Source organism: Dendropsophus ebraccatus, chromosome 14 (genome assembly GCF_027789765.1).
Source record: "Dendropsophus ebraccatus isolate aDenEbr1 chromosome 14, aDenEbr1.pat, whole genome shotgun sequence".
NCBI lineage: Eukaryota > Metazoa > Chordata > Amphibia > Anura > Hylidae > Dendropsophus > Dendropsophus ebraccatus.
Window position 1 is genome coordinate 36,412,799 of NC_091467.1, and position 14,919 is coordinate 36,427,717.

The window sequence follows — 14,919 nt, forward strand, 5'->3', positions numbered from 1 at the left end:
CGATTGTCCTCTACATTGGGCATATCCCCTGTGTTTGAGCTGCAGCTCCTTGAATACTTAAAGGGGTTATCCAGCTCTATAAAAACATGGCCCTTTTTCCCCCTACGCTTGTCTCCAGATTGGGTGGGGTTTAAAACTCGACTCCATTGAAGTAAATGGAGCTTAATTGCAAACCTCACCTGAACTGGAGACAAGAGGGGAAAAGGGGCCATTTTTTGTAGTGCTGGATAACCCCTTTAGGCCAGTTTAGAATTTGCCTGTCCAGAAGCAAAAAGACAGAGGGCAGTAAAGGTTACGCCTCTGTGGAGTTTGAATGTGATTAGGTTTGGTGCCATCTTCAGTCTGAGAAGCGCCAGAGGGGAAACCAGCATTCAGCTTGTTGCAATCAGTGTTCCGATCCAGGGGGGCTGTAGATCACTGGAGTGTGCTCTGGCATACATACAGGGAGAGATTTATCAAACTGGTGTAAAGTAGAAATGTCTTAGTTGCCCCTAGCAACCAATAAGATTCCACCTTTCATTTTTCAAAGAATCTGAAAGGTGGAATCTGGTTGGTTTCTCTAAGAATAAGACAGGGTCTTATATTATTTCACTGAAAAAAGCCTTATTTTTGGAGTAGATGTAAATTTTTCCATGAACAACAACTACACATTATGCTGGACTCTATTCATGTACTCCATGGGGTCATTTTTTTTCTTTTTAGAGTAGAGCTTATATGTAAGGCCTACTCAAAAAAACCAGCAAACCAAGCTATGGCTTATTTTCAGGGTAGGGCTTATTTTTGGAGAAACAGGGTAGTATAGTAAGATTAAAAAAAACAACAACACCTCCTTGATATTACCACTCATTGCGGTGAAGTTCTCAAAAGTTGTTTTTAAAAGTAAAGGGTGAAATGGACCTCCGTCCTTTATGTATTAAATCTTTCCAATACAAGTTGTTTTGTAATATCTTTGTTATGCTGCCACATTGTAACTGTATTACATGAGTATTGTGTCCTTACAACAAAGGTCAACCTCATGTAACAATGATGAATGTGTATAGCCAGGCTCCACACAACACACATTCCCAGTAAATAACAATGCATACCACACCTGCTCCATGCAGAAGTTGGAATCAATGATTTATTTTGAAAATGTCAAAAATGATACGATCAATAAAAAAAAAAAGTCTGGAGGATTATCCAAAAAGTTTATAATAAAGCTGAACATACTTAGAATACAAAAGCTAAAGATATTTAACATATTTAGAATGCTCCCTACGCTCCACCACACACAATATTGGGACATTATTTTGCAGACTAATCCTCTTAAAGGTGGAGCTTTTTGGAAGACATGCCACATTGGGTGTAAATGTAATATTGCATTGCAAAATAAAACATTTTATTAATTTTTTTAATGGTGGTAGAGTGATAGTCTGGGGCTGCTTCGGATAGGATCTGTAGGATCTGGACAACTTGTCATAATTGATGGAACCATGAAATCTTCTCTCCATCACAATGTCCTAAAGGGAGAATATTTACTCCTCAGTATGTGACCTATAGCTCAAGTGCAGTTGAGTTATGTACAGGACAATGATCTGTAACACAAGTGTGAGCCTACCTCATAATGACTCTTAACAAAACCTTGGGGTGCCTTTACACAAAGAGATTTATCTGACATTATTTTTGAAGCCAAAGCCAGGAATGGAAGAAATCTCAGGGTTTCCTTTATGACCTGTTCTCTGCCTTTAGTCTGTTCCTGGCTTTGGCTTAAAAAATCTGTCAGATCTGTCTGTGTAAATTCACATGCCTACTGAGCTACTGTGGCAAGTTTATGTTTGGAGACTCTTTAAAGGGAACCTGTCACCCCCCCGTGCCGGGGTGACAGGTTCCCGACCCCCGTTAGAGACCCCTATACTTACCTCATCGCGCCGGGTCCCGCTTCTGAAGATGGTCGGGTCCCGGAGATCTCAGCCGCCGCAGCCCGGCGCGCGCGCTGAGAGATGAGTCCAACGCTCATAGAGAATGACTGAGCGCTGGACTCTCCTGTCATTCTCTATGGGTGTTGGACTCATCTCTCAGCGCGCGCGCCGGGCTGCGGCGGCTGAGATCTCCGGGACCCGACCATCTTCAGAAGCGGGACCCGGCGCGATGAGGTAAGTATAGGGGTCTCTAACGGGGGGTCGGGAACCTGTCACCCCGGCACGGGGTGTGACAGGTTCCCTTTAAAGTGGAGTGGGCCACAAGGATGACACAGCTAGTTATTACACAGGCTATGTTCAGACCTTGTATGAGACCGGCCGTTCTGTGACCCAACCCGGGTCACGGAACGGACGGTCTCTGAAAAGATCATCCCGGCCGGTACTGCAGTACCGGCCGAATGATCTTTGCAGCTGCAGACTTCTGATGCGGGTGCATCCGTGCGCGCCCACATCAGAGCTCTCCACTGCACACTATGGAGCGAGTGGCTGCGAGAGATCCCGCGGCGCCGCGATAGATCCCGGCCAGAGTGTATACCATATGTATACACTCCGCCCGGGATCCCATAGGGGGCAATATTGCGTTTATTTTCGTAATAACTGCGGCTGTTGTTGCACTCGACAACAACGGCCGTAGTTTTACGAAAATATACGTAGTGTGAGCATACTATTGTAGGATAGTACTTCTAATGTTACTGCCATAGACAAAACAGTACAAGCAATCAGTTGATCATAAAGTGAATTCCCTTACGGGGACTAAAAGGAATTATTGAAATGATGGTACTGCTGCATGTGGAAATGTCCAAGCTATATAATATAAGGTATTTGTCCCCTATGCTGAAGATGCACAGAGAGCATAGAATATTTAGGGAAAAGGACGCACTGCTTCTCTACAAAATTGACCACAATTATTCATAAAGTAATATTACCCCCTAAACTTGATGTGCAAAAAAACCTATTTAGAAATATACTTATCTTTATAGCTACCAACATTTTTTTAATTATATTATTTTTTATCCTTCACGCATCAGTGTCACTGTTGTTAACAGTGTAAAATAAACAGACACCTCTCACTGTAAAAAAGTATAATAGGTTTAAAAGTATAATATGTTCTGCAAAGAAGGCCAAGCCCTCATACAGCCCTGTCATTGGGAAACTGTTATGGCTCCTAGAATTTAAAAAAAAAAAAAAATTCAGGTCCTTAACAGGTAAATATTTGCCAGATAACTCACGAAAAGTGAAAATGAGCATAAATAGAAGAAATGAGGGGCAATCACTTTTCACAGCACTGTACACTAAATCCAACAATAAACAGTAAGCAACCAAACTCCTCTGAGAAGCCAACTTGTATTCTTGAAAACCTACTGTAGGTCAATGTTGGGGGTTGGAAATTTTAATATACATTAAAAAATAAATCACCAAAGAAATATGCGCATAAAAGATGCACATTTCCTTTAAAGTGACTCTGTACCCACAATCTAACCCCCCCCAAACCACTTGTACCTTTGGATAGCTGCTTTTAATCCAAGATCTGTCCTGGGGTCCGTTCGGCAGGTGATGCAGTTATTGTCCTAAAAAACAACTTTTAAACTTGCAGCCCCGTGCCCAACGGCCGGGGCTTAGAATATCTGTGCCCTAACTTTGCACCACCTCTCCGTCCCTCCTTCCCACCCTCTTCATCATTAGGAATGCCACTGGAACATTTTCTCCTGTCTGAACATTGCACAGGTGCCCGGGCTGACACAGGTGGAGAATAGGAGACAATCTTCTTGGAGCATTCCTAATGATGAAGAGGGTGGGGAGGAGGGAAAGAGAGGTTGTGTCAGCCTAATGCATAGACATTCTAAGTCCTGGCCTTTGGGCACGAGGCTGCAAGTTTAAAAGTTGTTTTTTAGGACAATAGCTGCATCACCTGCCAAACGGACCCCAGGACAGACATTGGATTAAAAGCAGCTTTCTGAAGGTACAAGCGGTTTGGGGTGTGAGATTGTGGGTACAGAGTTGCTTTAAGAACAGCCTTATAGTCAGTTACTGCAACTGTTATAATTGTTATGAAAGTTTTATGGAATGTTAGTTTTCAAATAAAATATATTTTATCCAGTCACACAGACACACAATGGTAACAATCAATGAAACATTATGGCAGACTATGCTTCATAAACTACATGGGCTTCTGAACCAAGTGACCAAGTTTCCTTTAAATGAAAATGCACTACCGCTGTCACCAGTCATTTCCCAAATATCACAGACTTCATCTTGATTCATTGCTATGAAAAAATACATCCTACTAGGGGTGTTAAATAAAAATAAAATACTGCATACTCACCTTGATTAATCTAGTGTGATGCCACTGTTTAGTTCCCGTGTTTACCTCAACCCCTCCCAGCACTGCTGATGACGTACTCTCCTGGCTCTCCTGATGATGCACTCTCCCAGCACTCCTGATGGCGCACCCTCCCGGCTCTCCTGATGATACACTCTCCCAGCACTCCTGATAGCGCCCCTTCCCGGCTCTCCTGATGATGCACTCTCCCAGCACTCCTGATGGCGCACCCTCCCGGCTCTCCTGATGATACACTCTCCCAGCACTCCTGATAGCGCCCCTTCCCGGCTCTCCTGATGATGCACTCTCCCAGCATTCCTGATAGCGCACCCTCCCGGCTCTCCTGATGATACACTCTCCCAGCACTCCTGATAGCGCCCCTTCCCGGCTCTCCTGATGATGCACTCTCCCAGCACTCCTGATAGCGCACCCTCCCGGCTCTCCTGATGATACACTCTCCCAGCACTCCTGATAGCGCACCTTCCCGGCTCTCCTGATGATGCACTCTCCCAGCACTCCTGATGGCGCACCCTCCCGGCTCTCCTGATGATACACTCTCCCAGCACTCCTGATAGCGCCCCTTCCCGGCTCTCCTGATGATGCACTCTCCCAGCACTCCTGATGGCGCACCCTCCCGGCTCTCCTGATGATACACTCTCCCAGCACTCCTGATAGCGCACCTTCCCGGCTCTCCTGATGATGCACTCTCCCAGCACTCCTGATAGCGCACCCTCCCGGCTCTACTGATGATGCACGCTCCCAGCATTCCTGATGGCGCACCCTCCCGGCTCTCCTGATGATGCACTCTCCCAGCACTCCTGATGGCGCACTCTACCAGGTCTCCTGATGATGCACTCTCGCAGCACTCCTGATAGCGCACTCTCCCAGGTCTCCTGATGACGCACTCTCCCAGCACTCCTGATGGCGCACCTTCCCGACTCTCCTGATGATGCACTGTCCCAGCACTCTTGATGGCACACCCTCCCGGCTCTCCTGATGATGCACTCTCCCAGCACTCCTGATAGCACACTCTCCCAGGTCTTCTGATGACGCACTCTCCCAGCACTCCTGATAGCACACTATCCCAGCTCTCCTGATGACGCACTCTTCCAGCTCTCTATGCTGAAAACACCTGCGGCCTCAATGCCTGTCTGCAGAATGTTTGGACTGTCTTTAGCAGTGCCAGGTCTTGGCATAATGTTAAAAGAGACACCAGAGTGAACCAGTTTTACTATTTTTTACATTCATAATTCTTTGACTAGAAATAGTTAAATAACGTAAAAAAATTACATTTACCAATGTAGCTGTCTCACTCTCCATCTGCTGGGGGTTGTACTGAAGCTTCCCTTACAACATGGAAGCCATAAATTGCAAAGAGTTCCCACCCTGTGATATCATAGTTTGTCACAGCTTGTGATTCCTACATACCATCATCGTATGACATTATTTTAGCTGACAAATTTACTATTCCTTCTACCTGAAAACATTTTATTAAAAGTGAATTAACAAATTATATGTAAAAATTGTGCTAAAAGCTAAAATATCTGCTACAAAAACATAATTACTCATGCAGCTGTATCATTAGAAAAGAGTCATGGTTGTTACAAAATTGTGGTGATACAAAATGCTTCAAAACATTGCAAAAGTAGTAAATATTAGCTGGGGGTCTAATCAATTGATGGGTCTGAATTAAAGGAGAAGTCCGGTGAATTTTTTTTTTAATGTATTGCATTGCCCCCCAAAAGTTATGCAAATCCCCAATATACACTTATTACGGGAAATACTTATAAAAGTGCTTTTTTCCCTGCACTTACTACTGCATCAAGGCTTCACTTCCTGGATAACATGGTGATGTCACAACCAGACTCCCAGAGCTGTGTGGGCTGTGGCTGCTGGAGAGGATGATGGCAGAGGGATGCTCAGTGTCCCTCCAGTGCCCTGTGTCCCTCAGTGTCCCCCTGCCATCATCCTCTCCATTTTATCCAGGAAGTGAAGCCTTGATGCAGTAGTAAGTGCAGGGAAAAAGCACTTTATAAGCATTTCCCGTAATAAGTGTATATTGGTGATTTGTATAACTTTTGGGGGACAATACAATACTTTAATAAAAAATTTCGCCAGACTTCTCCTTTAATGCTCTGCGGTCTGAATTAATGTTGGTGTATGCTCTGGGGTCTTAAAGATTTCTGTGGTGTAGAGCATTTTCTATTCATGTTGTGCTTTTATCTGTATCTGTGTCTTCAGGCACTATTATTTTGACAGTATTGTACAGTATTGTGCATTGGGCAGCGCTCTAGGTATATTATGGGGGGCACTTGGGGTAAAAACAACAGAGTTGGTGATAGCAACACTATGGCAGTATTAATAGATGGAGAAGGGGCATGTGCTGCAAGAACATCTGGGGGTGGAAGCAGAAATAAGGGGACAAAGATATCTCAAAGATGTCTGCAGCACTTATCGGAAGTGATCATGGCGTCAAAGGCAGAGTGCCCAACAATTACATCCGGTGACGATGATGTCTCTGAGAGAAAGTTATTCGGTTTGCTTTTCTTCTGGAACAGACAGATGGACTGGAAACAGAAATAGAAACTGAACAACTTTACTCCAAGAAATGCCTCAAAAAGGGTTTATATAGTAGATGTTACAAGCTAAGGGCCCGTTCACACTACGGAAAACAAGCGCCAATTCTGAGTGGACTACCTGCCCACGGACTCTACTCGGAATCCCGCCTGCTATCTCTTTCAATGGAATGCCTTGCACGCTTCCGCTCTCCATGCTTCTCCACTCAAAGAATTGACATGTTATTTCTTTGAGTGGAGAGGAGCAGAGACGTGCGAGGCATCTCATTGAAACAGACAGCAGCCAGAATTCTGAGTGGAGTCCGCGGGCGGGGGTTCCACTTGGAATTTCCACCTGTTTTCCGTAGTGTGAACGGGTGAAGTGAGAGATCTATGTAGCTCTTAAAATTTACTGCACATCTGGCTGTCATTGCCAAATAGAATCCCCCCATATCCTTGCAGATCAATACTCAAACAAGTCTGTATGACCATAGCGGTGACCTACCTCACCCAGTTATTAGCTGAGCGGGAACTTTCTGTGTGTTAAAAGGAAAGCAGGAAGCACTGCTCAGCAAAGACTGAGTACCTTGGAACCAACATGGTGTGTGACCATGACAGGTACATCATATGTTTATGCCATTATCTAACATCAAGTAAATATTTACATTCATGCAGATTGTTATATTTAGTTCAACTGAAACTACAATGTCCATTTAGATCTACGTAAGGACTGACCTAAAATAAGATGGCGCAAACAATATCAGAGATGGAGGACATCTCTTACAAATGCTTGTTCCATTTGTGTATGTGGAATACATGAAAAAAGGAAAATGACAAATAGATTTTTTTTGTCAGAAGTAGAAAAACTGTTTGAGAATATGTTATTTCAAGGGGTTGGGATCAGTAAAAAGGTCAGTATCATCTGGAGAAACACATCGCTGATCTCAGGGAGAACACCACCGGCTGCTAGTGAAAGCGCTCAAAGCAGTGAAGTCCTAGGTGCATTGCCCCCTGGGAAACATAAATATGCAAAAGAAGAGCCCGTTGAGCCTCATCAAAGAGTCTCGAAACACAGGACTAGCCAGATATTCCTCCTGGAAGGACCCAGCCGAGGGGTGGCTCCTGTAAGAAAACCACCAAAACCACCATATAAGTCAATATAATGACAAGGGAAAAACCAAGGAGAGGTAACCATCCACATACAGCTGTTTCGGGGTGTTGCCCCTCATCAGTGTGGAGCAGGATTCTGGCTAGGTGGGAGCAATGTCTAGTAGAGCCATAAGAGAAACACATCGCTTGCTCCCACCTAGCCAGAATCCTGCTCCACACTGATGAGGGGCAACACCCCGAAACAGCTGTATGTGGATGGTTACCTGGCCTTGGTTTTTCCCTTGTCATTACATTGACTTATAGGGCCACTTAATATGGTGGTTTTGGTGGTTTCCTTACATGAGTCACCCCTTGGCTGGGTCCTTCCCGGAGGGATATCTGGCTAGTCCTGTGTTTCGAGACTCTTTGAGGAGGCTCCACAGGCTCTTCTTTTGCAGTATCATCTGGAGATAGTGAAGCACATGATATAGTATACCTTACATTTTTGGTGACCGGCAGACCCTAGGATGAAACATTTCCACTTCTGTTCATACAATGTATAGCAATCCCAACACTGCTCTGTTTACTTGAATGGGATTAAGCTTTAATTCTTGACAATGCAACTGGCAGCAGAGATGACAATCACTCTTTATTCCACTAGTGAAGCCACCATTGAAGAGACTTTGAGAGTATATCCTAAAAAAATGCCCATTAGTACATTGTTACATAGGTAAACTTGGTGGGGCATTCAGTCAGCAGCCACTCCCCTTAGAAAGATGTTAGAACGTGTCAAAATGTTTTTTTGTTTTTTTTATCAGACATGGCATTGGTTGAGGCGGCACAACCTATGCCACAGCACATGTCCAAATCTATACAAAGTTTCAATGAAGAGACCATCAAGTGACTTAAAAACAATGACAAACAGTACAGATATTTCCCATAGGAAAAAACAATATACACATATATTTAACATATAGAGTTGTGCAGAATTTTCTGCATCTTTTAAAACACATCACACTGTGGATTCTGAAATTCCTTGGTACAGAGGTAATTTTTCTTGGCACCCGAATGAACCATGAGGCTATGAAGAGTAACTGCACTCCTTGTGTGGCACATATTTGGCAAGGGACAGTCTCTAGGCTAATGAAGGTTATATCTGGCACTGTACTTGGGTCTTGCTTGTTTAGTTGATGCCACTATCTGTGAAAGAAAAAAAAATGAAAATTGCTTATACTTTCCACACAAAAGGGTTATTCTCTTCATACATAATAAGTATTTACATTTTTGTTTTTGTAATTGGATAAGAAAAACTATGGTAAAAATACTATTAGGCCATGTTCACACAGTGTGATAATATTGGCCATTGTTTGTTGTTTCACACGGCTGTGTTAAACAACAGCGGTTGTCTGACATGTTCACCCAGCGGATACTGCAGTATCGGCCTGGATGAACATCCTTTGATTTTAATTGGAATGTGCCCGCACTCCAATTTACTATTGACTACAGAGTAAAGTACGGCTCCTGTGAGCATAGCCTGTTTTCTACGCCCGCTGTTCACTGAACTGCGGCTGTAGAAAGTAGACCTGTTGATTATTTTCTGTGGCCGCAGTGAACAACGGCCGTACTGTATACAGGGTGTATACACTACGGCCGTTGTTCCCTTCACTACTATGCAATTAAGTACTGCTTATAAACAATGGACTTTGTTGTACAACCAAATACACTGTGTGAACTTGGCCTTAGGCTATGTCCACACTTGGTTTAACAGCGTCCGTTGCTATGCAATTTATTTATAATTTTACATTTATTAATAATTTTAGATACCTTTGAGACACATTTCCAACAGGTCTGAAAAGGGGATGTGACTAGAGTTGATCGAACCTCGGGAAATCCTAGGTTTGATTGAACTCGAACATTCCTGAACCTTCCGCATTTGATTGCTGATGCCTTCCCGGTCCGTGGGGAAGGAGGAGAGTGACGGGGTACCGCCTGGAATTTCAGGATTTAGCCTAGGTTCGATTGAATCTAGGATTTCCCGAAGGTTCGATTAACTCTAGATGTGACCCCTGTAAAATGAGGCATGGCATAAGATGCAACACTGTGCGCCAAAAATGTGCCAAAATCAGGCTTCAAATTCTATAGAACTTTAAGCAAACTAATAATTGAACGTAGCGTAGACCATCTTCAGATGTGATAGAATTATCCACCAACCAGTGCCAGCCACATTGATAAATCTGCGACATTGTTTTAGTACATCAGTCAAGAAAACAAACCAAGCCCTTGATGTGAAGCGAATCTTACTATGATACCAAAGTAGACCTGTATCCAGCTCACTATACCATATATTACACACCATCATGGTTGTAGCAGTCACTTACAGCTCAGTATCCCCCATGGGTATGGGTCTCTCCAGTGCCTGTCTTCTCCTCTGAATACCATCTAGGATTTTTTTACGTGGTCCAAGTGGGATTCGTATACTTTTCAGGTCATGGTCTGAACAGAGTGTGAGAGCTGCCAGGTCAATCTTCTCATCCTGAAGCAGGGAGACCAGCTCAGACATATGTAAGGAGGCCAAGAAAGTCTCCAGTGGAGTGGTGTCAGGCTCCTCATCATCATACAATCCTAATTCCTCATCTTCCCATGGTAGCTCCTGTTCATTTCTTGCCTCCAAACTGCTAGCAGTGCCAATGCTGTCATCTAGACTTGAAGAGCGTTTCAGTCGACTGCGTAGCTTAACCTCTCCACTCTCCATATTGAGTCCGTTTTCTTCCTGCCTTCCCACACCAAACAATCCACTGCTAAGATAGTTTCTCCTGAATACCATTGTACCAAGGCCTGGTCTGGTGAACAAAGAATCATGGCCAGAATCGGTGCTGACTTCAGAGTGGGCTAACTCCACATGAAGCCCAGGGTCACTTACAGCTCTAGATAATGAATCTACTTCATGTGAAAACATATCACGAAGGTGTTGGCGACCTCTGTCCCGGGGGCTTGCATAAGTTCCCTGCTTCACAAACATAACATCATTCCCTAGTTGAAGTCCAGAGAGTGAGCGCACACTTTTTCTACCATCCTCATAGATCTTAAAAGTCCCATCATTCTGCTTTCTTCTTTCCAACTTCTTCTGCATCTTAGTTTTGCCCTTTGTGGTGCCTGCCGCATGTGAATATGGCGTGGTAGCAAGCAATGTGGCACTCGGGAAGCGTTGGCTCACAGAGCTGAGGAATGGGGAAAAGAGAAAATTTACCTTAAAGAAATAGTTGTTTCTGATCATGTCTACCATTTTAATTTAAGAAGTATTAAAGTGACCCTGTACCCACAATCTGACACCCCCAAACCACTTGTACCTTCGGATAGCTGCTTTTAATCCAAGATCTGTCCTGGGGTCCGTTCGGCAGGTGATGCAGTTATTGTCCTAAAGAACAACTTTTAAACTTGCAGCCCTGCGCCCAACGGCCGGGGCTTAGAGTATCTGTGCCCTAACTTTGCACCACCCCTCGGTCCCTCCTTCCCACCCTCTTTATCATTAGGAATGCCACTGGAACATTTTCTCTTGTCTGAACAAGGTGTCTTAACGATCCAGCCCATGTTCAGTATTCACACAGCTGAGGAATAGGAGACAATCTGCCTGGAGCATTCCTAATGAGAAGGAGGGCGGGGAGGAGGGACAGAGAGGTTGTGCCAGCATAATGCATACACAATCTAAGCCCCGACTTCAGGGCACTGGGCTGCCAGTTTAAAAGTTATTTTTTAGGACAATAATTGGATCACCTGCCAAACGCACCCAAAGACAGATCTTAGATTAAAAGCAGCTTTTCAAAGGTACAAGCGGTTTGGGGGTTCAGATTGTGGGTACAGAGTCGCTTTAAGCTAATGAAGGGTGCCTATCATATTTTGCAATATTGCACCTTTTTATCATCAGCCAACGCAGACAGGGGTTCCTTGGTCACACCATAAAAAACAATTGGCACCTATCCTTCATTTTATGTTATAATTACCTTTCCTGGACAGTCAGTGTTAGAAAATACTTGTATTACCTTTTGAAATAACAATTCTTGAATATGCCTTCATAGCTCTGTGATGTGCCATACATGTGTTATTCTTACTAATACATCTATATATTTAGGCTATGTTCACACTACGCATCAGACCGGCCGTTCCGTGCCCCCGGCCTTGTCACGGAACAGACGGTCTGTGCCCGGAGCATCGCAGAGCACTGTGTGAACTGACAGGTCTTTCTGTGGTCGGAATTCACTGAATTCCGGCCGCAGAAAACTGACATGTCAGTTATTTGCGGCCCCGTATGGGATCCCGGCCGGACCGTATACGATGTGTATATGCTCCGGCCGGGATCCCATACCAGAAAAGGTTATGTTGCGCTCCGCAAAAAGTACGGCCGTACAATGAATGGGAGTGTCTCCCCCCAAATTTGTAACACCCAGTTAATAATTAAATCATACATTTCTAGCAGAAATAATAGATGTATTACATAACAAAGAGCTATAAGAAAAGAGGCTCCATTGGGGATGCAAGTATTTACTAAAATAGGTCACGAGAGACCACAGGTCCTAATTATGCCCTTGATGTTCCGGCCAAGTTTTGGAAATAATGTGTGAATATTTCAGCAATTAACTTTGAAACTGGTTTGTGCATACAAGCGATTCTGGCATTGTTTCTGACATGTTGTTTCAGACGGTGGTACAGTTAAAAGCATAGGGTTGGCATTTATTTAGATAAAGGGGTTGTCCGGCCAGGACTTGTTTAAGCTTTATGCCTTAGGAAGTAAAAAAAATAACACATTTATTTATTGTGGAAAAATTAGATAACATTAGATAACATTTTAGATTTAATTTTGTACACCTCCTTTCCATATCCGGCTTTCTTGCTGGCTGCCAGTTGCTCTCACAGACATAAGGATGTGGGTTACTCGCTATAAATTGTTCAGTGAACAAATTAGTAAAGACAATACACTTTCAGTAGCACTTTTACGCCCTCTTGTGGCAATACCTTAGTTTTGCAGCAATCCAACATTTCTATCAGGGTGCATTTTATATTTGCATGTTATAACATGGGCACACAGTATATTTGTCAATGAATGTACAACATATCTCATTCACTGTATTTGTAAAACTGAATAAGCAGAGTATTTCTGAACATGTAAAATGGGTAAAACAGTGGAACTGACAGCTATGATCCTGTACACAACATTTCATGATTATTTATTTTTACAATAGTAGCTATATATTTTTTTCTGTGTGCAATAGTCTATAGTATGGTACCTTGAAAAACTGGAGAAGCTCATGGTATCAGAATGGTCAGACATCTCCTTGCGGTAACGTCGCTCCATGCGCTCATGGTGCTTGCGCTGCAGTTTTGCACAGTCTCGAATACGCTTCTCTGCCTCTCGGAAAGCTCGGTCCTTCAGTTTAGACACCAGCTTGGGATTTAAACCATTTTGCTTGGCTGCAATGGAATCCAGATAACGTACACACTCCATGTGCCCCTTGGTGGCTGCCATATCCAAAGGGGTGTGATAGTCATTATCCAGACACCAGATATTGGCCCCAAAGGACACCAAAAAGGACAGGCAATTCAGATGGCCATTGGCAGCAGACAGATGCAGAGGCGTATTTCCCCAAATGTCACATTTATCTGGATCTCCTCTATAGAAAAGGAGAACAAAAAAGGAAATAGTAAATGGTCAGCTCACACGTTATCTTATATTATTTAATGATAGTACAGTGGTGCCTTGGATTACGAGCATAATTCGTTCAAGGACCGTGCTTGTAATCCAAATCCACTCTTAAACCAAAACAAATTTTCCCATAAGAAATCACTGATATGTAGACAATTGGTTCCACATCCCAAAAATAATCATGTTTTATTTTGGAAAAACATGTAAAACAAATGAAACAAACATTTAGAAGCAGTTAATTATGTGGTATTATAAGATACTGTACAGTATAGCAACTGGCTATAAACCAGAAGTGCATAAACCAGAAACTCCTGGAAATACAGGATGGAACTGCAGATCCCCATAATGCAGTGGTGTAGTACAACAGGCTAGAATAGAGAAGCAGGGCTGCTGTCAGAGGTCTGTGTGGTCACATGACTGCAGTGGGAAAGGGGTGTGCGTTCAGCCTGGACCATTTAGGAAGTGAGAATCAGAGCTGTGCAGGAGGATCGTGACAGAAACTTTTCTATACAGCAGTGTAAATGAAGGAGTGGAAGTGCAGGCACATTATAGCACCAGTGTGTATAGCTGAGTGTTAGTGCAGGAAAATTATAGCAACATTGTGTATAGCTGAGTGTGAGTACAGGCACATTATAGCAGCAGTGTGTAAAGCTGAGTGTAAGGGCAAGCACATTATAGCAGCAGTGTGTATGGCTGAGTGTTAGTTTAGGCACATTATGACAGGGATGGAGAGAAAGGTAAACACAAGGGCTGACAGAGACTGCAGAGAGCATGAATGAATGAGCAGGGCATATGTGGGTACATAAATGCAGCACTCTCTGTCCGGGGATAGAGGGGTTACAACTATGAAGAAATTACCTTCATAGTCCTGTCCCCTGATGCAAGCCCCAGCCTTAAGTGGATCTGCTATGATTTGGAAGGTGAGGGAGACTTTCTGGGTCAGAGTACAGTACTGTAGACCCCGCTATGCAGACCATGCCCCTCCTCCACTCGCGCTCCCACCCAGTACAGGGAGCTCTTAAACCAAAGTAATGCTCTTAAACCAAGTTACAATTTTGAACAACTGTGAGCTCTTCTTGCAAAACGCTCTCCATCCAAGATACTCTTAAACCAAGCTACCACTGTACTTACATTATGTATCAGTGTTGAATAATACAGAAGAAAATTACTCAGATAGTCTCATCGCTTAACTAAAAATTATTTCCACAAGAAAGCAGCACATCCAACGTATCCAGACTAAATCTGCTGCCAGTGACATTATTATAATAATAATAATAATAATAATAATTTTTATTTATATAG

The 14,919-nt window shown here is 43.5% G+C and overlaps 1 protein-coding gene across 5 annotated transcripts in view; it reads right to left on the reverse strand.

Annotated features, from left to right (window-relative positions):
- Positions 1 to 8,371: 8,371 nt before the first annotated feature.
- Positions 8,372 to 14,919, reverse strand: part of USH1G (USH1 protein network component sans) — a 70,746-nt gene continuing 64,198 nt past the window's right edge. For 4 of the 5 annotated variants that reach the window (XM_069951628.1, XM_069951631.1, XM_069951630.1 and 1 more), the window contains 3 exons: positions 13,202 to 13,585; positions 10,301 to 11,140; positions 8,372 to 9,122 (listed from right to left, as the gene is read on the reverse strand). In XM_069951628.1, the coding sequence (XP_069807729.1) occupies positions 9,119 to 9,122; positions 10,301 to 11,140; positions 13,202 to 13,585 (1,228 nt within the window). In that variant the 3' untranslated portion in view covers positions 8,372 to 9,118. Of the gene's footprint in view, positions 9,123 to 10,296; positions 11,141 to 13,201; positions 13,586 to 14,919 lie in introns of those variants that run through there. The other variant, XM_069951627.1, reaches the window with a different exon arrangement.